At 41.5% G+C, this 26,763-nt stretch overlaps 1 protein-coding gene across 3 annotated transcripts in view; it reads left to right on the forward strand.

The window, feature by feature from the left end:
* The window catches only part of slc8a4b (solute carrier family 8 member 4b), a 119,688-nt gene that overhangs the window by 47,645 nt on the left and 45,280 nt on the right, over nucleotides 1-26,763 (forward strand). For all 3 annotated transcript variants that reach the window (XM_074623039.1, XM_074623043.1, XM_074623042.1), the window contains exons 2-11: nucleotides 7,584-7,834; nucleotides 10,055-10,194; nucleotides 11,074-11,226; nucleotides 11,326-11,553; nucleotides 11,667-12,059; nucleotides 15,522-15,632; nucleotides 16,406-16,558; nucleotides 18,955-19,051; nucleotides 19,265-19,456; nucleotides 20,535-20,727. In XM_074623039.1, the coding sequence (XP_074479140.1) occupies nucleotides 7,663-7,834; nucleotides 10,055-10,194; nucleotides 11,074-11,226; nucleotides 11,326-11,553; nucleotides 11,667-12,059; nucleotides 15,522-15,632; nucleotides 16,406-16,558; nucleotides 18,955-19,051; nucleotides 19,265-19,456; nucleotides 20,535-20,727 (1,832 nt within the window). In that variant the 5' untranslated portion in view covers nucleotides 7,584-7,662. The remainder of the gene's footprint in view (nucleotides 1-7,583; nucleotides 7,835-10,054; nucleotides 10,195-11,073; nucleotides 11,227-11,325; nucleotides 11,554-11,666; nucleotides 12,060-15,521; nucleotides 15,633-16,405; nucleotides 16,559-18,954; nucleotides 19,052-19,264; nucleotides 19,457-20,534; nucleotides 20,728-26,763) is intronic.

The raw sequence follows: 26,763 nt of genomic DNA on the forward strand, positions 1-26,763 counted from the left end.
TGAGTGAGTGTGTGTGTGTGTGTGAGTGAGTGGTGATTCATGGTGCCAAAGGAGGCAGAGCAGCGAAACACAGCTGATTTGATATGAGTCAACAACCATGGTCAATGCTCTTACTGCTTTCAATAAACGGGCCGGGTCCAAGCTTGTGTGTGTGTGTGTGTGTGTGTGATGTGCTTCACAGTGGGTGTGAATATGTGCGTTGTCTGCCTTCATCTCGTCCTCCAGGCCCTCTGGCACATGCTTAACATTTTCCAAATTCATTTTTGATGCAGACGTCGTCGTTCCGGTTTATTCCGCCGCTGCTTCTCCAGGCGCATAATTTATTTCGGTCAGTACTGTTTATTGTTGTGGTGTCCTTTCTTTTATATTGCTTTTAAGATAAGAGATTTTCATTCTTACCTCCATTATTCCCAGGGCCGTAACGTTATAATCCATAAGATTTTGGTCCTGGTTGCTTTGGCGACACCAGTGGTCACTGGTGTTAATAGCAACTGTGTCCAAATGTAGAACAGAAGAGCAACCGGTAATGTCTACTTACAAACAAACTCATGTTGTTGTAACACATTTGTGCCAAAAGACTATATTTAATATAATAAGGAAAAATGCCACAACATTTGTTCTCATTGGCCAAAAGTCTTGAAATTTGACTGGACATACTTTGGGAAAGTATCTAAAAATACAACTTAGGAATTTTTTATGTCACATGAAAAATCACACTTTTATTAATAGCCAGAGTTAGGAATTTTGAAAAAAATTAGGAAAAACGTTAACATTGTGTTTATTAAATGTTTTTCATATGACATTTTTGCATACCATTGATATCCAACTTGTTCTGAGTTTAAAGATACCAAATTATTGATTGTGGTCAGACTTTTTCTTATCATACTATATCCAGTATTTAGGCACATGGGACTACTGTTTTTTTCCTATAATATAATGGAGTCTATGGCAAAAACAGTAGTCCAATGTGCCCAAATACTAGATGAAATGGTTTGACCAATTCTGAAAATTTCTTCACATTTGTGCTAAGGCAAACCTAGAGAACACAAATTCAAAGTTTTAGTTGCGGTCACAAATGGGTTAATAAGAGAGTCCATCACTCTCAATGTCCGTTTTCTTGTTTTGTAGAAGAATTTTTTTATACTTTTTTTTCACAATAAAAGCCACCCTGTGATTAGCGAGTTGAATGCTTTTAATGTGGAACAGCAGCAAATGTAGGATTCGCATTAGCAGTAACTTAATGCTGCTCAGACTCGGCATTAGGAAAGTGACACAGTAACGCTGGATAAGCATACATTGTTTCCTCAGTTTGAATCCAGCGCGGGAATGGCGGACTCCGCCGCTAACAATCAAAACTATTATGTAGAGAAGTAATTTACAGAATGTAAATACAATGAATGGCTATTGCTAGAATTAAACACTAACCATAAATAATAACAAAAACAATCCTACGGGTTATAACTTTAAGAAGACTTGATTAGCATTAGCTGTTCTGTTTCTGACTTTTCCTTTAAAATATACTTTATTGCAGGAGTTAACATACATTTACATTTGATTACATATGATGTTAATTATTTATTATAGTAAAAAAGTAAAATTGATAGTAAATTATAATGAAATAAAGAACATAATAACATTAATAAAAACAAGGAAAAGGTTAATAGATAACAAACAAAACACTTTCATTTTAAGACATTTTGCCATCTTGCTCGGGCAGTAAAAGTCTCTCTTCTCTTCTCTTCTCTTCATCTCCCTCATTATCTGCTTGTCATATCACTGTCTTCCATCCATCCTTTCACCTGTGAAGACGCTGTAAACACGCATCATCCAATCATTGAATAATGGGCCTCTATACTCACACATACACACTGTGAACACCTGTTGGCTTGATTGAAAAAGCAGAACATCTTCACAGCTGTGTGATCTTGTGACTGTGTCAACGGATTGTACTGTTTGTGTGTTGGGAGTGTAAACATGCATTTACATACAGCACATGTCTGCGTACACGTGAGCATCGCCGTCAGTCTTGAGACAAGTCGGGACAGGTCGTGGTGTGTGTGATCTGTCAGAATGACTCATGTTCCACAAGGGCTTTCCCTTGGGGAAATAAGGAACATACATACATATAGATATATACATGCACAAGGATTAAGAAGTAATTTCAAGCTCTGGACTGGTGTCATCATTTGGTTTATTAAAAAGACGAAAAAAATGTGTTTTAATCTGCTGTACATATTTTTAGCATCATACGAGTCCCACAAGTTTACCCCCACTGATGTGTGTTGCAGTAAATCACTGATAAAAACATCAAAGTGTGCAACTTTCTTAGGATGTATAAATTAACAAGATAAAAGCATTCTCCATCTTCTTCAGGTGTGAAAAAGTCCCACTTAACTTCGTGATAATTAGTCAGTGTGGCACCTTGTGCACATGCTCCTATCAATCCTTTATGCTTTCACAGTCGAGCTGACACTTTTTCAGCTATTATTCTGCAACTTTCCACTTTTTCCTTTTTTTGTATTGATTTGCTCTTTCTGTCATGCAGCCTTGCACATTTTTATTAAAGGGTTGCACTCAAGTCGGGTCTGAAAAATGAAAGACAGTCTTGACTCAGCTCAAGAAAAGGCTAATAGCTTTTTCTTTCTCTTTTTTTTTTTTTTTTTTAGCACAAAATACATCTACGGAAATTATAAATACTGCACCTTGACACAAAACTGAGCTCTTAATCTGCCACAGCTTCATATTAGCAATTTAATTCTGTATTTAGCCGCTGTGCATTTGAGTATTTAGAGTCAGTCAAGTTAAAGTACTATAAAAAAAGTGCACACCTCCCTTCCAGTGAGCAACACTTGATACCTTTTTGTGTACCTTTGTGTCATCAAATGTACATATTGTGTACTAAGAATGGGACAGATTTGTTCACAGATGAGGTCGGATGGACCGGAGGTGTGAAAGAGAGAGCGAGCAGGAGCAAGGGATATGGAGAGGTGCTTGAGATGTGAAGTGGTGAGTGTATGTGTAGGCAGAGAGAGAGAGAGAGACGGAGGACGACAGGACATTAACTCACGTAGATACACGGAAAGAAAGTGAGGAGAGGACCAGACAGGAGAAGAGGGAGGTGGAGATGGACAAGATGGGAAAAGAGTGAGGGGGAAGAAAATAGGAGATTTAATGAAGCAGGTAAAAGACAAAGAGAGGAGAGGGAGAAGGCTGAGTGATACTGATGAACCGAGTCTGGAGAAAAGGGGACGTAAGGTAATTTTGGGGGCGTCTTGAGTATCATCACTAACACAGTTTCCATTCACATCGCACCAGAGAAGTTTTATGGAAACGGCAAAATTCAATAAAACTTCCTCAATTGTGAAAAAGCTTTTACGCCCGCTTGAGGTGGTTTATGCCTTCGCTGAAAGACAGTTGAAGAGTTGCTTGAGATGGATTATGAAAACACCTCTTGAATACTTGAGGTTAGCCATTGACCTTGAATAGTTAAGGTTAGGATAGGTCGTCATGCAGCGAGTCTTGCGTGAGTTTTTTTATCAAGTTTTTGCCAGTTTTCGAAATTTGTGTATTACCTTCTAGACACGGCCACAGTTAGATAGCCAAGCTGATTTGTTTTGTTTCCGGTTCGCAACCTCTACTTTATCTACTCTGTTTACTGGCGGATTACAGCCATGCGTAGCCTATAGCGCCGACTTCTGACCAAACCACGCACGCGGTAGCTGAGTTTATTCACTCCAAACCAGTTGATGAAAACGCGCCTAATTCACATTTCTTTTTTTGCGACATTTCAAAAGTTTGCTTAAAATCCGCTTGACAATTGGAATGGAAACACGACTACTGTTGAGTTTGTAAACAGTGACGTGATGATTATGATTACATTTAAACAAAATAGGTAATTTGAAGTTCTAAATCACTAGAATCACACAGGCAAATGGCCGATGAAAACTGCGTGTACGGTTGAAAGCGAGGTCAATGCCTAACCATGACCATCTCAAGAGTTTTGCAACTTGTGGGTTACCTTCTAGACACGACCCCTAAATTACGACTACTAGCGTATAACACCACTGTCGGCAGTAGAGTTTCATTGTGGGTAATGTAGGTGCCAGTTACTTATAAAGAAAATGAATAAGAATGCGTGGAATAAGAAAGACCGCAGCTTCAATTTTGACACTTTTCCTTTCGACAATGACAACGTTTGACAATGTTATAGGAGTGCGATGCTAAATCGGAGTCGGAGTACTTACATAATCACTCTAAGATAAAAAAGCTTACAGCAATCTGTGCTACAGGAGTGAAGTCTCAAAAGGAAGAAAGAACAAAGGAAAGGCAGAGAAGAAGAAGAGAGAGACTAAGGGAGTGGAGGGTAGCAGTAGCGGGATAGACGGCGGCGGAGAGGAGCGAGCCGACTATTGAAGTGACAGGTTGTTGTCAGAGCAGCGAGACCCTGGAAGATAGATGAAGACAGGGTCAGCAACTCCCCACTAATGTCACGACAGATGACTAACTGTGCTTGTGTGTGTGTTGGTGTGTGTGTGTATGCGCGTATGTGTTTGAGTGAAGACAGGGTCAGCAATTTTTCGCCCAAGGCTGACTAAACCCTGAGTGTGTGTGAGAGAGAGAGAGTATACTAGTACAAGGTCAGCAACTTCAGCACTACAAGGCTCGCTGACACCGTTTGTGTATTTGTCTTTGTGTTTTTGCGTGTATGTTTCATCTCCTCTCTGTGTGTGTGTGTTTTCATTGATTTGACCCAACACTGCCAGTTCAAACGGTTTCTCATCCTTTTTTTGGGTCCGTTTTCTCTCACAAAATATTAACTCTGGCCCAACTGAGGAGCCGCCGATACTGCTGTATCTCAGCTAATGTTCACTGCCAAACACCGTATAGCAGCATTGCATCTGCAGCAAAGTATAGCATGCACTGCGTACACACATACACTGGTCTATAATGCCTTGATTCACACATGAAAGACTTGATTCAAGGCCATTGTTTCCACTAGAGAAGTTCAGTTTGTCCACGTTTTAATGCGGCGGTTTGTGCTAAATAACTTGTTCATAGTGTTCACATGAGTGAATGCTCTGAGTTAAGAGAGCCATCAAAGTTTGAACGTTTTGCCCTTCACTGTGCACTCACACCAAAAGATTTATGAGCAGAGCGAGTGGGGAAGTTGATGTCCTGACCGTAACCTCTCCGGCAGCACTTCCTCCACGGCTTTAATATTGAAAGACAAAATTGAATTGATTTTCGGGCACTTGGAGGGGTCAGCGCAACAAGCTGTAAACACGCTAATGACACTTTATGACCTTATAAAGTTGTTACAGCAGAAGTGTTGGCAAACCGTTGCCTTTTAGACATCCAGCAGACGCGGAGCAACATTAGCATTCATTTCATTTTTGTTTTTGGCCACCTAGTGATTGAAAGTCCAACATTCACTCTCCTTTTAGCTCTGTTTTTGGTCTCCACCAACTCCTGAGAGAAATATCTGGCTCTTTAGCTGCTAAACACTCTGATATGTTCACCAGCTAGTCGCTAACTTTGTCTTGCTGTTTTTTGCATACAGTGGGTTTATCAGAGCTTTTTCACTGCAAACAGCTGCCTGCTGTGGCTGTAAATGACACTGATGAGAGCAGTGGGACTGAGTCAAAAGTTGTGGGCCGTAAATTCAGAAACAGTGAGCTGAAAGATGCTAAAAACCTCTGTAGAGTTCCCTTTCACTTTACACATAATCATTTGACCTGTTTTTCATAGAAAAATATCAGCCCTGTCTCCTAAAAATTACGTTCCAATACAACTAAACGGCATTCTCAATTACGTTTGGATTGAACATGTGTTTTGTCGCGGATTATCTTTGACGTATCACAAATAGGCCGCAGCACGTGATGCAGTACAACGAGCGACATGAAAGCAGGTAAGGTAGTATATTGAACGACCGTTAATGAACGTTACGTGGTATAATAATGAGTATAACAAGCGACAAAGTCTTCTACGGGTGGGTTGGAGGGGTGTTGCATGGGTCAAACAAACACAGGAGGAGACCGCTGTTCGTGTCCCGTGTGAAACCGAAACTAAACATTGACTTTATGTACGTTGTTACGTAATGTTACGCTTGTTATGTAGCATTACGTAAGAAAGTCCGCTATAGGCAGTTGTTATTTATTTATGCTAGTTATGTAACTCTGGTTCTTCTGGTACATTGTTACGTTGCGTCGTTTTGTTCTTGTGTTACGTTCTGGTGTTACGTTCTGGTGTTACGTTCCGATGTTACGTTAGTGGATGGGTCCAACAAACTGTTTGTGTCCTGTGTGAAACTAAAAGTCAACTAACTAATGTAACAAACATGTTTTGTTTTTTTTACTCCTAACCAAGTAGTTTTGTTGCCTAAACCTATAACAAAGTAGTTTCGTTGCATTTGTTGTTTTGTTTCAATTAACAACGTTAACCACATGTTTAAAACTGCGACCGTAATCTGGAAGAAAATACATTTCTCTCTAAAGGTAAATGAGAATGCAGTTCAGTTGTATGGGAACATCATTTTGTAAGAGACAGGGTTGAAAAATATGAACAGTGCAGCTTTAACCACCCATAATAGTCTAAATCTAACCATTTGATTAGTGGAGCCTGAAGGCTTTAGCTACCAGGCAGGAAGATCTGCATACAAACTGCCACTCTATCTACTGTATAGTGTGTCTTTAAAAGCATAAATCGATGAAGTCACCACATTTTGTTGTAATTTTGAATATGTGGGACATGTTGAGTGGTAAGTGGTTTTACGTGTAAACTTATCCCTGCTGGAATTGATAGTGATTGGTGTGGTGGTGACTCCAGTTAGTTTAACAGCCCACTTTCATCTGTTATCACAGCTGACTCCAAGAGTTCTGTGTTCACATTTAGGGGATGAAAGATTTCTACTGCAAAGTCTAAATGAAAAACAATCCTATAGTTCCAAAGTCCACATTACAAATACAGTACTGTGTCTACTGTCTGCTCTGTGGTGCAGCTAAAAAGAGATTGTTCCACAGTCCAGATTAAAAACAAGAGGCGATTGATTTTTTTTTTTCCATCTTGGCTCCCGAGGAGCTCGGGCCGGCTACATCTACTCCAGCTTTATTGTAGACTTTATTATTTTAACTTTATTACAGAGGCTGGCTACAAGTGTATCATCATTTACAGCATTTCTGCAGCCGTTTTTTTATTAGCCTTGCTTTTATGTACTGTAATGACCTTTCATTATTGCTTTTATTGCTTCTTCATTTCATTCCACCTGTTTATAATCCACCATAAAGCACTTTGCAACCGCCTTCTATTGAGTTCTGTTAAAAAATGAGAGGGAAAGTTGTTATTTTAAGTCACATAAAATATAGGGCTTTTGCTGCGGATGCTCTTCCTCACCCCGTGCTATTAACTTCAAGTTTTACCACTTTCTGCACACTAATTAAAGACACTTGAGTTGATTTAAAAGCAGCAGAAGGTGTTTTTATAGTGAATACGATTAAACCAACAGGAATAGTTCATGAGGGAGTTCACTAAGCGGTGTGATTGAAAGGTTGAATAACGACTCTTCTTCTGTCTCTGTCTCCCTCAAGGATTTGGACATCACTCCGCACTGCGCCGACCCAGTAGAAGTCAATAGAGTCCAGCGAAGGCCCGTCTGCATCAGCAGAGATGGCTACAGCGGCCATGTTTGTGCCTCCGTCCTCTCTCACCTCCCTCAACCCGTCCCGCCTCCTCCTCTTCTTCCTCCTCTCCGCATTTCTGCTCCTGTCATGTCCCGGATCGGTGCATGCAGGTTCATCTGAGAAAAACTGTTCGGCTAGTGGAGACCCCTGTCAGGAAGGTGGGTTGGTCCTATTATCTGTGAGAAAACTGGGATTAACATGATTACATATGATAGATGCAGCTTATTGAAAGGGTTAAGAAGGGGAAAGACTTAAGCCTCTAGTGTTCTGTGTGCCAGCCATGTAAGCTACTGATGTCACCTGCCTTTATCCCAGCTGAACATAATCCTGTTTTAGATCAGTAACGTTCACCGCTGCACCCGATCAGACTGTTATCAGGCTATTAAATAGACATTATCGGACGCTATAAGCACCGTGGATGTGGGTCATTAGGGGCCTACTACGTTGTAAAAGTGTAAGCGAAACTTAAAAGTAAGACGTTCTAACATGTGAAACTGAATGAAAGGTCACGTTTTTAGAACACAAACAGAACTGCTTCTTTAGGTTTAGGCAACAAAAGTTAAGTTTAGGGGAAAACCTTGTGTTTTGGCTTAAAGTAACTATGTTTGTAAAGTGAAAGTGAAACTTAACACATTGTTGGTATCACACAGGATGCAAATCCTGGTCTCTCTGGGTGAAAACCTTGTGTTTTATGTCCCACGCATTGCCCCCGACCTACTAGTGGGTGTAGTAGGTCTTTACTGACCCACATCTACGGTGCTAATGGCGACTGATAACGCCTATTTAATGGCCTGATAACAGTCTAATCAGCTGACAAGTGATACCCAGCAGATCTCAGGCTAAAAACACAATATACGGCCTAATTTAAAGGGAAACGCTGCATCCATCGCCATCTGTCCTCCCCTTTAAATTTGGCTCATTTACAGTATTTCATTTCTAAAGTGGCAATTCAATTCCCTCCTTTGTACGAATCAATAATAAAGCATGAAAGTCCTGATATGTTATAATGGAGGCAGTAGATGCAGTAAATTATATGGCTTGACTGCATTAATGTATTCATAATTTTATTCTGTGTTAATGTCCTGCAGATTTAATAGCCAAGTCTCCATTATCTTGGTTGCACTAACCATCCAGGGTGTATAGAACAGATTTTATGGAGAAAAATAGACCATACTAATTTTATATCCAGCTGCAGAGCACTAATTCACCTATCAGCTTAAGCTCTACAAGAAAGCATTCCTTTGATGACTTACTATAATATTTTAAAGAGGACCTATTGTGCTTATTTTCAGTTTCGTACTTGTATTTTGAGTTTCTACTAAACAATGTTTACATGCTTTATTGTTAAAAAAAAGCTTTATTTTTCTCATATCGGCTGTGCTGCAGCACCTCTTTTCACCCTCTCTCTGAAACGCTCTGTTTGAGCTCCTGTCCCCCCCGAAAAGCCCAGTCTGCTCCGATTGGTCAGCTGTGCCAAACTCTTTGGAATCCGCTGTGGCTCCGCTCTAACTAGCTTTGAGGGCGTGCCAAACTAGCCCCTAGGCAGGTATAATACAAATGTGTTACTTGGTGACATCACCACGTTATGGAAGAGAAGGCGGTACTTCAAGCGAGGCGTTTCAGGCAGTTCAGTTCAGTTTTTTTGTGCATGTTCACCTTTTAAATGCACAAAAAAACTATATAACACACAAAAGGAAAGAGAAAAAAGCACAATAGATTCTCTTTAAAATATCAATTTTGTTCTTCATCATATCATATAGTAACATGCTTTAGAGTTACAGCGCAGCTTAACTACATAGAGTGTATTGTATATTCCTCATGTTGTACCAGTATATCAGTCTAAGGACTCCTTCATTTCTAAAAGAGCCTATAAATAACCTCCTGGCATTTATTGCCGCATATTTTGCCAGCTCATTCTGTGCGACCGACCGGTCCAGAGGCTCTGCAAATAACAGGAAAGAGATTTATTTGCCAGTCGCTAATGCATAGTTAGAGTTGGACAATGTCAGCAGAATATTCATAACGCACCCACACCAGGAACGCCGCTCCATACGAAGGTGTTTGATTGCCTCCATGAGCAAAAATGTACCACTGGTGAGTTATCAGCGGATTGTGCCAATTTACTGCCTTGAAACTAGAGCACATTGATCCATTTCAATACGTTTTATTAAGACAAATGGGATCATATGGAACACTTATTATAATCGTTAATCAGGTTGAATTGATACTGAGCTTTTTACTAAATGCCCACAGTGACTGTACCTACAAGATTATAGAGGATTAGTTAGGTTATCACACAAAATTGTTGCAACCAAATATTTCTTGTGATCCTTTGCTGCAAAACTTAGTTGGATTATTGTTGTTTTTTTATATTTCAGGCGTGGTACTGCCCATATGGAACCCTCAGAACCCCTCTGTGGGCGACAAAGTGGCTCGGGCCATTGTTTACTTCGTAGCACTCATCTATATGTTCCTGGGCATGAGCATCATAGCGGACCGGTTCATGTCTTCTATAGAGGTAGGCAAGAGATGAATGATCACACGCTTCTTTTACTATTGAGATGTTCCATTATTTCTCTTCATGACTTCATAGTAGATTATTGCAGTTATATATCATGTCAGCTATCAGCAGTCATCATCATTTTCCGGAAATATAATGGATCTAATTTAATATGATTCATGTTTGACAGCTCTGTGGCGTCTTTGTAAAATACTTAAATTGCTTTTTTTGCCTTTCTTTTCCTTTCTTTTCCTCATCACTTTCCTTCTCTTTCCTTTTGGTGCATCCTCTACTCTTCTTTCCTTTCTCCTCCTTTTCCTTATCACTTCCCTCTCCTTTCCTTTTGGTGCATCCTCTGCTCTTTCCTTTACATTATAAATTTCATTTAATTTCCTTTTGGCGCATTCTCTACACTTTTTTTCTTTCTTCTCCCTTTCCTTAACACTTTCATTTTCCTTTGCTGGCTCCTATACTCTTCTTTCCTTTCCTTCCCCCTCCTATTCCTTATCACTTTCCTCTAATTTCCCTTTGGTGCATCTTCTACTCTTCTTTCCTTTCTTTTCCGTTTCTTTCTCTCCTTTCCCTTATCACCTTCATTTCATTTCCCTTTGGTGGCTCCTCTACTTTTCTTTCTTTTCCTTGTTTTTTGTTATTTTCCTTTTTGCCTTTTCTGTCCTTCCCATTTGGTGCACCCTCCCACCTTCCCTTGCCTATGCTTCTCCTTTCCTCTCCTCTCCTCTCCTTTACGCCTCTCCTCTACCTTCCTCTCCTCTCCTCTCCTTTCCTCTCTTCTCCTCTCCTCTCTTCTCCTCTCCTCTCCTCTCCTCTCCTCTCCTCTCCTCTCCTCTCCTCTCCTCTCCTCTCCTCTCCTCTCCTCTCCTCTCCTCTCCTTTCTAGGTCATAACCTCCCAGGAGAAAGAAATCACTATTAAGCGGCCAAATGGCGAGACCACCACCGCCACGGTCAGGATCTGGAATGAGACCGTTTCTAATCTCACTTTAATGGCCTTGGGTTCTAGTGCCCCTGAGATACTGCTGTCAGTTATTGAGGTGAGCACAATATGAGCCGGATGGTTAGGCCTCACATTAGATTAGCTGATACAGAATGTAATGGGAACACGGTAATCAGATTTTTCACCCCGCCGATAGGTGTGTGGCCACGGTTTCGAGGCCGGCTCTCTGGGTCCCAGCACCATCGTGGGCAGCGCCGCCTTCAACATGTTCGTCATCATCGCCCTGTGTGTGTACGTGGTTCCTGACGGAGAGACGCGCAAAATCAAACACCTTCGGGTGTTTTTCGTCACGGCGGCATGGAGTATCTTCGCCTACATCTGGCTTTACCTCATTCTGAGTGTCTTTTCCCCCGGAGAGGTGGAGGTGAGGATACACAGAAAGCTGCTATGAGAGTTTGGGAAAAAGAGAAAGTTGGGTAGGAAGAAAGGGAAGGAGAGAAAAAGGAAGCTGTTAACTCTGTGTCTTCTCTCCTCTAGGTATGGGAGGCGGTGTTGACCTTCCTCTTCTTCCCACTCTGCGTGGTCCAGGCCTGGGTGGCCGACCGCCGCCTCCTCTTCTACAAGTACGTCCGCAAGCGTTACCGCGCCGACAAGCACCGCGGCATCATCATTGAGACGGAAGGAGGGGCGGATGGAGAAGGAGCCGGAGGAGGAGCGCTGGGCCCGGGGGGCTTCACCAAGATGGACATGCTGGAGCTGGATGGGCAGATGGCGTTGAATTGTCACAGCGGGATGGACGGTATGGAGGACGGAGGAGCGAAGGCGGAGGAGGACGAGGCCAGAAGGGACATGGCGAGGACGCTGAAGGATCTGAAGCAGAGGCACCCGGATAAAGACATGGAGCAGCTGATTGAGATGGCTAATTATCAGGTCAGGAGGGTGCACATTGATTTATTGATATGGGGTATATATTTTTGAAAGAATAATTTGATATTTTGGGAAATACGCTTATTCACCTTTTTTGCCAAGAGTCCGTAGAGAATAGCGATACCACTCTCGTGTTTGTGGATTAAGTATGGAGCTAGAACAGGGAGGTGATTAGCTTAGCTTAGCATAAAGACTGGAAGCAGGGGGAAACAGCTAGCCTGGCTCTGTCCAAACTTTAAAACTCACTAATTAACATGTCTGTGCACAAACAGAAACGTTGTGGTTGTTATGGAAAGTTTATGAAAAGTTGTGGTTTTATGGGAAGTTACATTCTTTAGCTATTTATTAGCAGCGGCCAGGCGCGGTCACTTCCGGGAGTTGCCATTTACCGCTAAAAAATTGCTAATGTTGTGGCACGTAACTCCCCCTAAAGCCACAAAATGTGATCTTTTCTGTCTCTATGGATTAAACAAACAGTGTTAATTTCGTTAACTAAAACTAAATATATTCGTCAACAACCTTTTTTTCCATGACTAAGACGAGACGGCGCCGCCGGCATTAAACACTAACGTAGACAGTATCAAACATTCAATACTGTTGACGAAAAAAGACGAGACTCAAACGTACTTTAAAAAATAAAAACTTTACCAAAATCTCTCTTTATTTTCGGCACCTTCCATCATTCTCCTCCCATCGGGTCGGGTTCGGGTAGTTGATTAACGCGTATGTTGGCATGTTGGCGGTGCAGATCGGCTCTCATAACGGACCGGTGGGTGCGACTGCATCATTAATGAGCGCGGTCAGGATGACTTGGAGTAACTGCAAAGCTGCATTCTTAATCATTCAACCTGATAAATATAAGATAAAATTGTATTTTAAATAAATTTGGCTAAAATGACAAAATGATTGTTTTTGGCTAAAACAGACTGACTGATGACAAAAGTAATGACTAAAAAGTAATGACTTTTCAGTGACTAAAACTGGACGCCGTCCACTAAAACTAGATTAAAACTATGAAGGATTAAAATGACTAAAATGTGACTAAAACTAATAAAACTAGGACTAAATCTAAGCTAACTGTTTCCCCTTACTTCTAGTCTTTATGCTAAGCTAAGCTAATCGCTTCCCGGCTGTAGCTCCATACTTAATGCACAGACATGAGAGTGGAATCAATCTTCATATTTAGGACTAAGTATATGAATGGTGTGTACATCTGTATGAATGTGATTGGATCTTATTAGTCAGCTGCTAATTATTGAGGCCCTGCATTTCTTCTAACTTGTTTGCTCTGTCTTCACTCCATCTCGACTTTGTTCCTTTTTTTTTTACTCAGTTACTGAGCTAAAGATGCAACAAAACGAAATATAACATCATGCATCACCTTTCTTATGCGACTCCTCTGAGGGTGACTTTGTGTCGGAGATGACACTGTGACATATTCAGTTGTGCTTCTATCACCTAGAACACCTGGGTTAGGTGACAGCAGATGGGACGGCACACAGCTGTTATACAGAGAACATTTCAAAATGTTCCAGAGCTGTTTAACGAATTACATAACTGCCTTGGTGAATTGGATTAATATGAACCCCTTCTTTCATTCACTCTAACGCACATTTATTCGTAAAAAAATGGAAACCCATCTGCCGGTGTGCACACACATATATATAACATACACATATACACAATATACACTCATGTGATGTTATGATGTGCTGATAAAACCACTAGTTTACAGAGAGGAAGGTGCTGGTTGGCTTGATTGACAGCCCTGTAGCATGCAGCCCTTCTGACATCCAGGTGATTTTTTGCCCGGTAAGTTGTATGAACATTAGGTATGTGAGCGTGAAAAGTTCCGTGGCCTTGGAAGCCGTGGCTTGACGAAAAATTTGTATCGCTAGGTCCACTTGTTAGTTTTTTTTTCCTGATTTTACAGTCAAACATTGAGTTAATGCTTTAAGGAAGCGTCAAAAGCTTCACAAAAAAGCCAGCAAGTGGACCTCGAGTTAAGATTTTTTGGTGGAATTTAGATTTACGATTTGTGAATTGATATATATATATATAGGCCATTGAAACTCAGTGTTTTGTCCTAAATTTAACTTTTGGTTAAATTTGGCATTGGTTTAGTTGAGTTTTGATTATCAATGCGTCACAAAGAGATTAATCGACTCGTCGGTTAATCTGTTCTCATCCCTGGTACTAGATAGCTGCCACACACACATATCCTCATCTCTTTGTTGTAAGATTTACTTGCTTAAAAATGTTTATGAATACTAATCGTCAAACTGGCACATTTTCCTCTGTTTTATCCGGTTTCATCCTTTAATGCTGTAGAAGCTGTCCAAGTCTCTGCTGCTCTCCCTTTCTCTGCTTTCCCCTCTTCCTTCCCTCGCCTCCTCTCCAAGTCATTTCTTGGTCTTTGTTTTTTTCGGTAGCGAGGGAGGGAAGGGAAGGAGTCTGGCAGGCACCCCAAGGTGCTCTGGGCAACTTCCAGATGTTTGTTTGCGTTCAAGCCCCTCCCTCCCTCCCCATCCTGCAGCTACTCCCTCAGCCTTGTGCTGTAAATAAAAATGACAGCTGCCTCGGAGATTAAGCGCCACCGGATAAATTAAGGTTTTTGTGGTCCTAATGAATCATTAAATTAAAAATAAATCATTGTTCCCCCGAGGTGGAATTGGACTTTCATTTAGTTAGGCCAGCTTGCTCAGCAAAACCAGTTTTAACTAAACTAACAGTTACTGCTTCAATCCCTGCGAAGAGAGATGCAGATTTTATGAGTGGACTGAAATTGCCGGCTTGCTTCCCCTGAATTTTAATAAATCACAGTGTTTGAAGTCACATTTAATCTAATGATCTCCACAACTACAGTGGCCAATTTGTTAATTTTCTGTATGGTGGATTGTTAGGATATTAAATTGCTATTCAGCCATACATTTTCATTGAGACTTATATTGATAAGGTCCATTAGATCTAAAGTTTGCCGCTAAGAAAAACCACAGTTCCTGTTCATTGCAAAGAGGTTAATACTTATACTAAGGGAAGTGCACGGCTACAATGTCAAATCATTCCTTATCAGCGTGATTCCACTTATGTACTCATTTATTTTGGCAATATCTTTGTCAAAACACACAGACAGGTACAGCTTTTTAAAGCATGGGTGAAGCGCCAACATCACAAACACCAGAAAAATAGACATCCCTCTTGTTAAAGTGCAGCATCTGGGTTCAAACCTCAGGCATTCACCCTTTTAAAGTGTCTTTAAGTAACTCAACAAATCTGTATCTGACCTTTGACACTCTAACCTCCCTGTGGAGACGTGAGAAGAATTTCCCAAGAGAGATTCACTGGTTAACCTTTTAAATTGCAACTGTCAGTTTACAATAAGAGACTAATGTGTAAGAAGCCCATTAAATTATAAGATTGACATGAATAGATCACTTTCTAAAATTGATTGGTTTCGTTGATCAGGTCCTGATGCAGCAGCAGAAAAGCAGAGCGTTCTACCGTATCCAGGCAACCAGGATGATGATCGGAGCTGGCAACATCCTCAAGAAGCACGCTGCCGACCAGGCTCGCAAGGTGAGAAGCACATAATCTCCCCCCATCACCATTATTCAAACTAGGGCTGTCAAAGTTAACGCAATAATAACACATTAACACAAATTCGTCTTAACGCCACTAATTTCTTTAATGCATTAACGCAACTTGTGATTGTTAGGTTGTAGCGGGTTCAGTTTTAAAGCTAGAGTGAAGATACTGGCATCATATGAAACTAAAAAACCTAAACATGTCATACTAGGTTGTTGCTAAGGAGGTTAAATAACACTCAAAACTTCTGCTGAAGTTTTGGCGAGGAAAAACTGTCATGGCCATTTTCAAAGGGGTCCCTTGACCTCTGACCTCCAGATATGTGAATGAAAATGGGTTCTATGGGTACCCATGAGTCTCCCCTTTACACACATGCCCACTTTATGATAATCACATGCAGTTTTGGGGCAAGTCATAGTCAAGTCAGCACATTGACACACTGACAGCTGTTGTTGCATGTTGGGCTGCAGTTTGCCATGTTATGATTTGAGCATATTTTTATGAGAGTTTCTGGACAATATCTGTCATTGTTTTTTGTTGTTAATTGATTTTCAATAATAAATATGTACATATATTTGCATAAAGCAGCATATTTTCCCACTCCCATGTTGATAAGAGTATTAAATACTTGACAAATATCTCTTTAAGGTTCATTTTGAACAGATCAAATGTGTGATTAATTCACGACTAATCAAAATTAAATATATTAATCAATTGACAGCCCTACTACAAAGATTAACATTTTATTTTATTTTTTTCTCCAGGTGGTGAGCAGCCATGAGATCCAGGCCCAGGAGGACGACCCTCACACCATCAGGATGGATTTTGAACCCCCTCTGTACCAGTGCTTTGAAAACTGTGGCTCCTTAAAACTGACCGTTGCCAGACGCGGAGGAGACGCTGGAGTTACCGTCAAGGTGTGTGTGGCGTTAATGCAAGATAGTAGAGTTCAGAGGAATAGGAATCAAAGTGTGCTTATAAAACCGTGTGTGTGTTATGGGAGAGAAGCCAAAAGACTCCCAGACAGACAAAAGCAGACACCACAGAAAACAAAACTCTGAAGTGATTTCACTCACAACTTTGGCAGCTTTCCTGGTCTTGGTCTGATCTTACTCCTAACATGTTCTCACCTCTAGAGAGCTTCCTTGTTCTCTTCTCTGGTCAGATGCTGGTAAAGGGATAGAGGTGGGTGATAAAAGAGAGCTCTGAGACACGACACAAAACACTTTATTCTCCAGATTTTTAGATTTCAGCTCAGGTTGTAACTCAAAGAAAACACATATCCGTTTGCAAAGGCCCATTGATCTCGGGCTTAACGTTGGCCTCGTATTCTGAATAAGAGATTTTCCGTCTCCCACAGGGAGTCTGTGTCAGCGGAGTGATATCTGATCTGCTCGCTATCGGGGCTTTGCAAGGCTGTGTCTCCTCTCTTCCTCTCCCTGTATACAAATGAAACTATGATGCAATATCAGCGCTGTCTGCAGAGTAATGGCATGGCCTCAGTCTGCCATCTACTGAAGGCTGATTTAGTGAAGTGAGGTGGCCTATTTAGCACACACACACACACAGGCTCTTCAGGCACGGTGTCAGAGCAGCGTTTTACAGACAAAGAAATTATTAACCACGAGGCTACTTTACTTGATGGCACACCTGTTGAAACAGTCAAAGACTGCTATCTCAGCCTTTTTGAATATACAAAAGGTTCAGCAATTTTAGCACAAAGCAACATTTTGACAGGTGTAAACATCTTTTATATATCATGGAATGGCTAAACTGCAAACCTAAAGCTGCATTAATTGATTTCTTTTGCCATTTTGGAGCTGTGTGAACAAGCTATAAACACTGACATCACCTTTTATGATAAGATAAGATAGAACTTCATACAAGTGTATAAAATAAAAAGTACTATTTCTAGCACCAGTACCTAAAGGAATAACAATAAAGTAAGATACATTTAGTAAAATGAGTAAATAAGATAAGTAAAATAAAAAGTAAGCTAAAAAACAGAAAAATAAGTAATTTGCATATGATGAGAAAAATAAGTAATAATGCACATGTTGGACATTAATATTGCACACAATGAACAGTGATATTGCACATGAGAATGGAAAAAGTAGTATTGCACATGATATTGATATTATTGTTGTTGTCAGTATATCATGGAATGGCTAAACTGCAAACTTAAAGCTGCATTAATTGATTTTTTTTGCCATTTTGGAGCTGTGTGAAGAAGCTATAAACACTGACATCACCTTTTATGATAATATGGCTAACTTGTTAGCAAACAGTTGCTTATCTACACGTCCAGCAGATATGGAGAAACATTAGCTTTGATTTGGAGTTGGCATTTGTACCTGATAAATATCAAGTCCAGTATTCACTCTCCTTTTAGCTTTGTTTTGCACTCTAATAACTCCTGTGAAAGATATTTGTAGCTGCTAAATGCTCCACCATGTTCACCAGCTATTTGTTGCTAACTTTGTGAGTTTGCCGTTTGGTGCTGAGCAGGTTTTTAAGAGCCTTTTAGTTGAAAACAGCGGCCTGCTTTTATAGTCACATCAAGATATAATTTCTCACATTTCAATCTTAAAGGGACAGCGTGTAGGACTTGGTGGCATCTAGTGGTGTGGTTGCAGATTGCAATCAACTGAGTACTCCTCCTCTCACTCCACCCTTTCCTATTCAAAAGTACTTACACAACACAACTTACAGCTGTGTCACTCAAGCACATTTCATCAAGAGTGAAAAATAGAGCCGAGTCAAGAGAACGACTACAAAAACACTTGAGTCACTGATTCAGTTTTGCCTACAGACAGCCTCCGATTATTTCGAAGTAATCTGAATTTCTTCCCATTTTTACATAACAGGCGACACAATCTGATCACTGTTATCTGACTATCAACAATGAGGGTAAAGTTGTAAGCCTCTGTGTTTAGGGTGGAGAGGGTTAATAAACTGGGCAGATGGAGAGAGGACAGAGAGAATGGATACAGGGAAAGTTTTGTTGTACTATCTTCAAAGTCTTTATTATCAGACTGTATCTGACCAGAGGGCTCAGTTTAATGAAGCAGTTCTTCTTGTTTTCTCTCACCCTCTGTTCGCATCTCCCCAAATGCCTCTCCTCCATTTCTTTGCCGTCCTCCTCTATCTCTCTCTCTCTTCCTCTCTGTTCTCTGTATTCTCCCTCTCCCCTTTGTGTTTATCTGCCCTTTTTATATCTGTTCACTTGTGTTTCATCTTTTGACGGCTCTTTTCGCTACCCTTCACCCTCGTCTCACCCCGCTTCCCATCTCTCTCTCATATCTCCCCCCAGGTGGATTACCGCACAGAGGACGGTACAGCAAACGCAGGTTCCGATTATGAGTTTGCAGAGGGAACGCTGCTGTTTAAGCCAGGCGAGACCCTCAAAGGTAAAAATAACAGCGAGAGCAATACTCTATGGCATATTTTCAAAAAACACATCCCCGAGACTGAGGCTCAAATAGAAGAGGTCATCTGCAGCGCCAACTTTTTCCCACCGGCTTCAACAAAACTGGGATTTAAAGATTTATTATTGAAATGATTTTGCATAAAGATGATTCTGTACCAAAATCAACATCTTACAATGGCAATTCTTTCACCAGAGATCACAGTCGGAGTGATTGACGACGACATCTTTGAGGAGGACGAGTATTTCTACGTCCACCTCAGCAACCCCCGAGTGGTAGGTTACCCTGAGATTGGCACCGCCCCGCTGGATGCCAGCGCCACCCCCAAAGCCGTGCTGGGTGACAACCACACAGCCACGGTGACCATCTACGATGACGATCACGCAGGTAACAGGAATCTCTGAGTAATGTAACAGGAGTTGTCTATCTTAATGTAACTACTAACACACAATACATTTGGTCCTTACATTTTGTAGTTAAAGGGTAGGTCCATCTGCGTTTTTTCTGGGGGGGTTTTCAAATGAAAACGGCCACTCAGTCGTTAGCAAAAAGCAGTGAAGTAGGTAATCAAAGTAAGCTAATTGAAGCTGATAAGTAAGGTTATGAACAATGTGAATGCTAGCACTAGCTGAGTCAAAGTTAGCTGTGCTAAGTTTGGAAATAACTGAAGGTTTGAAGTTTTTTACGTGGGGTTGTATGTATATTTCCGCGTTCTGTGAGGTAAAATTACTGTTTTTGTGAATGTAGTCCGGTGGCTTTGAAGATAGCTTCAGTTCCCCCTCAGAAAGGGCTGTCTGACGGCGAGGTTAAACCGCAGAAAAACATATTTTAGTCACCTAAAAAAACAATCAATAACAGTTTAAGTGTGCGCTATATTTAGAATGTTTTCACCGCTTCACCTCGCCATCAGACAGCTCTTTCCGACGGGGAACTGAAGCCGTTATATCGCTGTCTTCAAAGCCACAAGACTCCATTCACAAAAACAGTAATTTTGCCTTGCAGAACACTCCTTGTTTCTCGCACCCCACAAATTGCACAGAAGTTCTTCTGTGCAAGATGAAACATGCGAAACAGACAAAGAAATGTCTGCACCCCACCAGCTTAATGTTGAATCCAAGTGGTTCTAATGCTTTGCTACAATAGTCCCAGGATAAAGATATCACAAAGAGTTGCAGTTCCCTCAATGTCGCCAATTTTTCAGTTAAAGGAGTTTGCTAACATCCAAAGAGAATTAAAGAGCGGGAGGCTGAGTGGAGAGTGGGCATTTACCTGATGCTTATTATCTTTCATCAAGAGAGAGTGGGTGGTAATCTATTATCCCCTTCACTATATATACACGGTACACACTGGAGAGAAAGCTAGTGAGTGAGAGCGTAGGTGTTTACCAACCTCATCTTTCATGTCTTTCTAGTGTTTCTCCCCTGTGAAATAATGTACTTTCTTTCTTTCTTTCTTTCTTTCTCAGGCATCTTTACCTTCGAGATCTCCAGCCAGAAGGTGAGCGAGAGCGTAGGCGTGATGGAGGTGAAGGTGATGAGGACTTCGGGGGCCCGAGGCCTGGTAGCTGTCCCCTACCAGACCGTGGACGGCACCGCTAGAGGAGGGGAGGACTACGAACACTCCGCTGGCAAGCTGGAGTTTCAGAACGACGAGACCATGTGAGTACAGACACGTTGTCAGTAGCTGTTATTTAACCCACTTTACCGCACGTTTTATGCACACTCTACAACCGAACATCTGTAAGTTCGCAGCTTACTTACCAGGGGAGTTGACCACTGGCCCAATATCTAAAAAACAAAACAAGTATATTCCTTTAATTCATCACTAAAAGGTGACTGACATATTTTTGGATTGCCAATGACACATTCCTCTCTCCCTGTTTCCTTTCTGTGTGATTGACTCCCATTGAGAAATGGCTGCTTAGGTTAATTGAGTGTTAAACATTAATTTCCAGTATAAATAGCTCTATTAGGCAGATAACAGCGTAATAATGCCACTGTTCAAGGTAGGCTACTCTGCATTGAAATGCTTTTTCACACATGCACGCACACACACATACACACACACACACGCACGATTGCTCTTGTGTCCTTGGGCGCATGCATTTTTAATATGCTGATGTTAGCGGTGTTAAATTGACCAATACATAAAGCAGTTGGGAATGCAGTTTCCTCAGCGCCTCCTGGGGCCTATAAAGCAAGTACTCTGTGTTTGTGCGAGTGTGTGTGTGTGTGTGGTTCTGTACTTGTATCTGTATGAGGACCAACTTGAAGGGTGAGGACATTCATGCATAGCGAGGACATTTCCGCTGGTTGCTGTTTGAGTGACAAGGTTAGACAAAGGTTAGGGTAAGGCTTGAACAATAGTTAGTTCTTAAGTGTTCTGTCATGGGGACGTATTTATGTCAATGAGTATCCTCACAAGTAATAATACAAATGTGTGTGTGTGTGTGTGTGTGTGTGGTTGTGTGTCTATGGGGACCAAATGTTGGCAAGGCCATTCAAAAGCTGTTCATCTGTGGCTCGCCCTCAGAGACAGACTGACAAGATTGTGTGTGTGTGTGTGTGTGTGTGTGTTTGTTTGTGTGTGCTCTTGAACTTCTATCTTTGTAAGGACCAATTTTAGTTTTAGACCTTGAGAGGGAGGACATTTTTGTCTCTTCAAAGAGCTGCTTAAGCTTCAAGATTTTGTTTTTGGGTTAAGATTAGAACATGTAGGTTAAACTGGGGACACACCGAGCCGACATCAAATAACTAACGGCGACGAAGGCCACCAGTTAGCACATACGTTCTGTATTCGTCATTCAAAAAGGGAAACCAGAGGACTGATGCCTGCAGATATACAAGCTGTTGTTATGATACGTACGTGGAAATAAAGCGGTGTTGCCGAACATTTTCACACAACTCTCTCTCACCACTGAGCTTCATTCCAGATGGCCATGTTGCTGTAAAAATATCCGTGTATTGGAATGATCAGATGAAGATGAAATATGAGAAGAGCCTTCTGTGTTTTTCCTCTTGACTTTACTCGTTGGCTTGCTCTCCTCACTTCCGTTTCTCTTCTCGTGCGCCGATTCGTTTAAGCTGAACGGCCAATCAGAGCGATTTCTCTCACTGACGGGCTCCGCCGCCGTTTCAACATGCTGAATCGGCCAAAAAAACTCCAACACGGGCGGACTAGGGCCGACGGATGCTCACCGACGGCCCCAAACTTTCCCACGGCCGACTGTCGGTTTGTTGTGTCGGGGCCTTTAAGGTTAAGGGCTGGGGTTAGACATGTACTGTAGTTGTGATCAAGGCTTCTGGGCTATAGGGAATGCATGATTACAATGAGGGTCCTCACTAGTATAGGAGTACAAACGTGTGTGTGTGTGTGTGTGTGCATGTCAGACCAGCATTTACAAATGAACGAGATGCTTGCCAGCTGATACCAGCCAGATTACGAGCGTCACTACAAGGGCAGAGTGTGGTTGCACATGTGTGTTCGTGTGAAATGATGTCCCATCACTGACGTAATCACTAAAGCTGGCTAGTGAGCTGTGAGGATAGGAAAGGGGTGAGAGAGGAGAGAGATATAACAGAGATATACTGTATCTCGTCTGTTGCTGGAGTGTCAGTACAGAAACTAAAGACAAGACTGATGCTGGTGGAGCTAAGATACCGTTGGTGTGTTGGCTACGAGAGGATTACAGAGATCAGTGGGTGCATTATGTTTTACCCCTAAGAGACTGTAACTTTGTGGGTCAAGAGTAAACAATAAGCATCTTCCTCCGCTGGATGTGGATTAACAGTGCAAGGCTTATATTTATGAAGTATCTGAGAATCATAGATAAATTGGTCTTTTGATTAGGATACCCACTTTTAGCTAGCAGTATGCATTGATCAGAACTACAAAAGCATGTGTTTCTCTGGTAGTTACTAGGCCTGTTAATCGATTAAAATAGTTAATCACGATTAATCACACTGTTTTTATCTGCTCAAAATTAACCTTAAAGGGAGATTTGTCAAGTATTTAATTCCCTAATCAACATGGAAGTGGGCAAATATGCTGCTTTATGCAAATGTATGTATATATTTATTATTAGAAATCAATTAAGAACACAAAACAATGACAAATATTCTCCAGAAACCCTGTAAGTGGGCATGTCTGAAAGGGGAGACTCGTGCGTACCCATAGAACCCATTTACATTCACATATCTTGAGGTGAAGTGTCTTTGAAAATTGACCATGACCGTTTTTCCTCGCCAAAATTTAGCTTAAGTTTGGAGCGTTATTTGGCCTCCTTCACAAAAAGCTACTATGACATGGTTGGTACCAATGGATTCCTTACTTTTTTAGTTTCTAGTTCATTCTAGCTTTAAAACTGAGCCCGCTAAAACCTAAAAATCTCAAGTCGCATGAATGCGTTAAAAAATGAGTGGTGTTAAAGCGTTTTTATCGCATTAACTTTTACGGCTCTAGTTTAAATAAGTCCTTTTGATTAGGACAAAACACCCTCTGTTAGCTAGCAGCAGCCTATGCTTATTTCAACACATTTAAACAGCCTGGTCACACAAAAAGGCGCATGAATTAAATGATAATGTTCAAGGCAAAAGTGTGTTATGAGAACGCCGTTCTTGCTCTAGGTGTGACATTTGTACGACAGCCGCGTAAATATGCTAGCTGCTCAGAGCTAGTGACGTAAAATACAAAGTGATAAAGTCTGTTCATGGCGGGCGGGAGGGGAGGTGGATAGGTCCAACAAACACAGAACTTTGAACCAGGAAACCGGTGTTTTGTTTTGTAAGTTACATTAGTGACGTTTGTGACGTGTTTTCAGTGCCTCTGTTATGTTATGTTTCTGTATGTATTTCACTGAGTTTTCATACTTATTTCAAGGCCAACCATGACAATTTTCCTAAACCTAACTAAGTGGTTTTGTTGCCTAAACCCAAGTGAGTGTTTTTTTTGCCCCCTGCTGGTACTGCTCCATCATACGCACTTGTAATATTCACGCCTCGGTGAGGCAAAACGTGACACTGAAACGCTGTCCTCTGGTGGACACGCGGGTCTATCACATGCTTTTACATGATATCGGGTTGCATTTAAAACACTTCCTTGACACAGGTAGAACTTATGAAAGCACCAAAATGACCTATACACAAATTGCTGCTTCTTTTCCTCTTTAATGGTTACTCCAGTGGGGCATCATATTGTGAAATCTCTTTGAATTAAATGTGATTGTGCCCTGTCAGCAGTAATAATGTCAGAGATGCTTTGGCATTACAGATGTGTGAGTCTTGCTCTTTTTAAAGGCTTTTTGAGAAGATGGACGAACCAGAACAAAAAAAGAAAGAACTTGTGCAAACAGGATGTGCTCTCTCATAATATCCCTCCCCTTCTTTATTTTTCCGTGTCTTTTCTCGCTGCTACCCGTCTCTGCGTGTTTTCTCTCCTCTTTTCATCATTGTGCCTATGAGCCCCTTGTCAAAAATGTCCCACTAATGTAAACCTTCTTTTATCCGCTGCACTCGTTTATGTCTTTCTTCCGTCCATCTCCCCTTTCTCTCTCTTTGCTCTTCGTTGACCTTGGATTTGCTCTGCATCGTTCTTTCTTTTTCTAATTTTTTCGTTCTTCCACATCTTACCCCATTTCTCCCATCCCCCATATCTCCGTCTGGTATATTTTTAGATATCTTCCACGCAGGATGAATTTTGTCATCCCCCTCCTCCCTCGTTCCCTTCCTTCTTCACCCTTCTCCTCTACCCTCACCTCCCTGTCATCTCCTGTCTCTCCTCCCTCCCTTTTGGCCCACTCCTGCTCACCCTCGACTCCTCTTCATTTGCATCTTCCTCCCTTCAGCCTCTCGCCTTTTCTTATTTACACTGTCAGACTTTTCTCCCTCTTTTTCCTCCCCTTGTTGCCTTTCCTCCTTGCCTCCTGACTCCCTTATCTTTCTCAGCTCTTCTCTCCACCTCTTCTGTCTCCCCTATTTTATCCCTCTCCTCATCCTCCCCATCCATCCATCTCTGTCTAACCCTTTACTCAGAGAAAAGGGACTTACTGCCAAGGCAATTTAGCTGGATCACAACCCCGGACATAACTCACCATCCACACCTCCCTCCATTCTCTCTTGTCCCCACTATGTCTTCCTTTCATGCTGCGTAATAGTTTTGTTTACCCATTTCTATTTCCTGCATTTAAGCAACCCCACATTAATCTGTCACTTTTCTTGTTTATCCTGTCTGTCGGAATGAGCTTTCTGAAAAGTTTGGGAAAAGAGTAAAGTGGTGAAAGTCGGTATGGATCACAAGAGTGGGGGGGGATGGTTGAAGAAGGGGGTAAGCCAGGTGCTGCTTAAAATTCTTGAGGAAAATCTAAAAGGCATTGGAGCTGAACTGACAAGAGGAGAGGAAAAGGAAGAGGAGTAGGAAGAGAAAGAGACGGGGGGCTTTAATTCATACTAACTAAAGGATATTCCCTTTTCTCTCTCTCTTCCCTTCATCAGAGGTCAGAGGTCAGGTTTTAGCGGAGCGCTCTCTGAAGCTCATTTATACTTCAACAAGATGGATGATTGCTGAAATGTGTGTTTAAAGGGAAATTTCCCAGTAATGTTAGTTTACTTGTCACGAAGAGTACTATTCAGCCTGTGCAAACAGGTGCATAATGTCTTCTGTGGGTCTGAAGGAGCTTTGTCTAGTCAGGAGACATAACCTAATGACATCATTATGACATCATCAGGGTTATCTCAGCTTGGAGACTACAAATTTATACCAGAATGCCTGAACTGGGGTCATGTCATTTGAAAGATGTGGGCATTTACAATGGACTGTATATCAGAGGTGGACGTAGTCACCATGACGTCACCTATTTGTTTGTGGACTGCTGTTTTGAAGCCTCGAGTTCGGCATTTCGGACGTCGCGATCTTGTTTTTTTGCAACCAGAAGTGACACGAAATGGTGGAGCTAAGAACCACCGAACGCTGACATTTTTAGGCGACCAAAAAGTTATAATCAACTTTCATGAAGTGAAAACACACTGTGAAAGGGTTAAAGTTGTAAGACGAAAACACGGACAACTCCCAGACCGGACAACGCCGTGGTAGCGACCTGTCAATCACAAGGTAGCCACGCCCTAAAGCATCCCCTGCTAATGGTACCATAATTTACTAAATGAACATCATGCTGTATTGAAGAAGACTTGAAACTAGCGACTGAGACCATTAACTCATGTTTACAATGTTTACTGAGGTAATAAATCAAGTGAGAAATAGGCTCATTTTTTCATGGATGTCTATACAATCAGACTTCTTTTTGCAACCACAGGAGTCGCCCCCTGCTGCTTTGACTTTGAAGATTCTTTTTAAAATCTTCTTTTATGGAAGTGCAGCATTAAATTACCAGATGACCCAAGTTTCAAAGGGTAAATGTCCGGCTTCTTGCCAACCAAGAGGCTACCGTGCCATCCAAATCATAGGGGAAATAGCACAGATAGTACTGGTAGTAGAGAGAGACTGTGTTTTCATATGCAGTCTTGGAGGGAAAAGGGGGGAAGGAGCCTGAAAGATGGAAGGTTGAGAAGATAAAGAAGGCTGTCTTCGTTTCATCACTTAATAATGAACTGAGCACGGACGTGATGGAGAAAAAAAAGCTTTAAAAAAGGGAGTGAAAGAATGACGTGAATGTGTAAGTGTGTTATCATCAGTATGCTGTT

Source organism: Sebastes fasciatus, chromosome 22 (assembly GCF_043250625.1).
Source record: "Sebastes fasciatus isolate fSebFas1 chromosome 22, fSebFas1.pri, whole genome shotgun sequence".
Lineage (NCBI taxonomy): Eukaryota > Metazoa > Chordata > Actinopteri > Perciformes > Sebastidae > Sebastes > Sebastes fasciatus.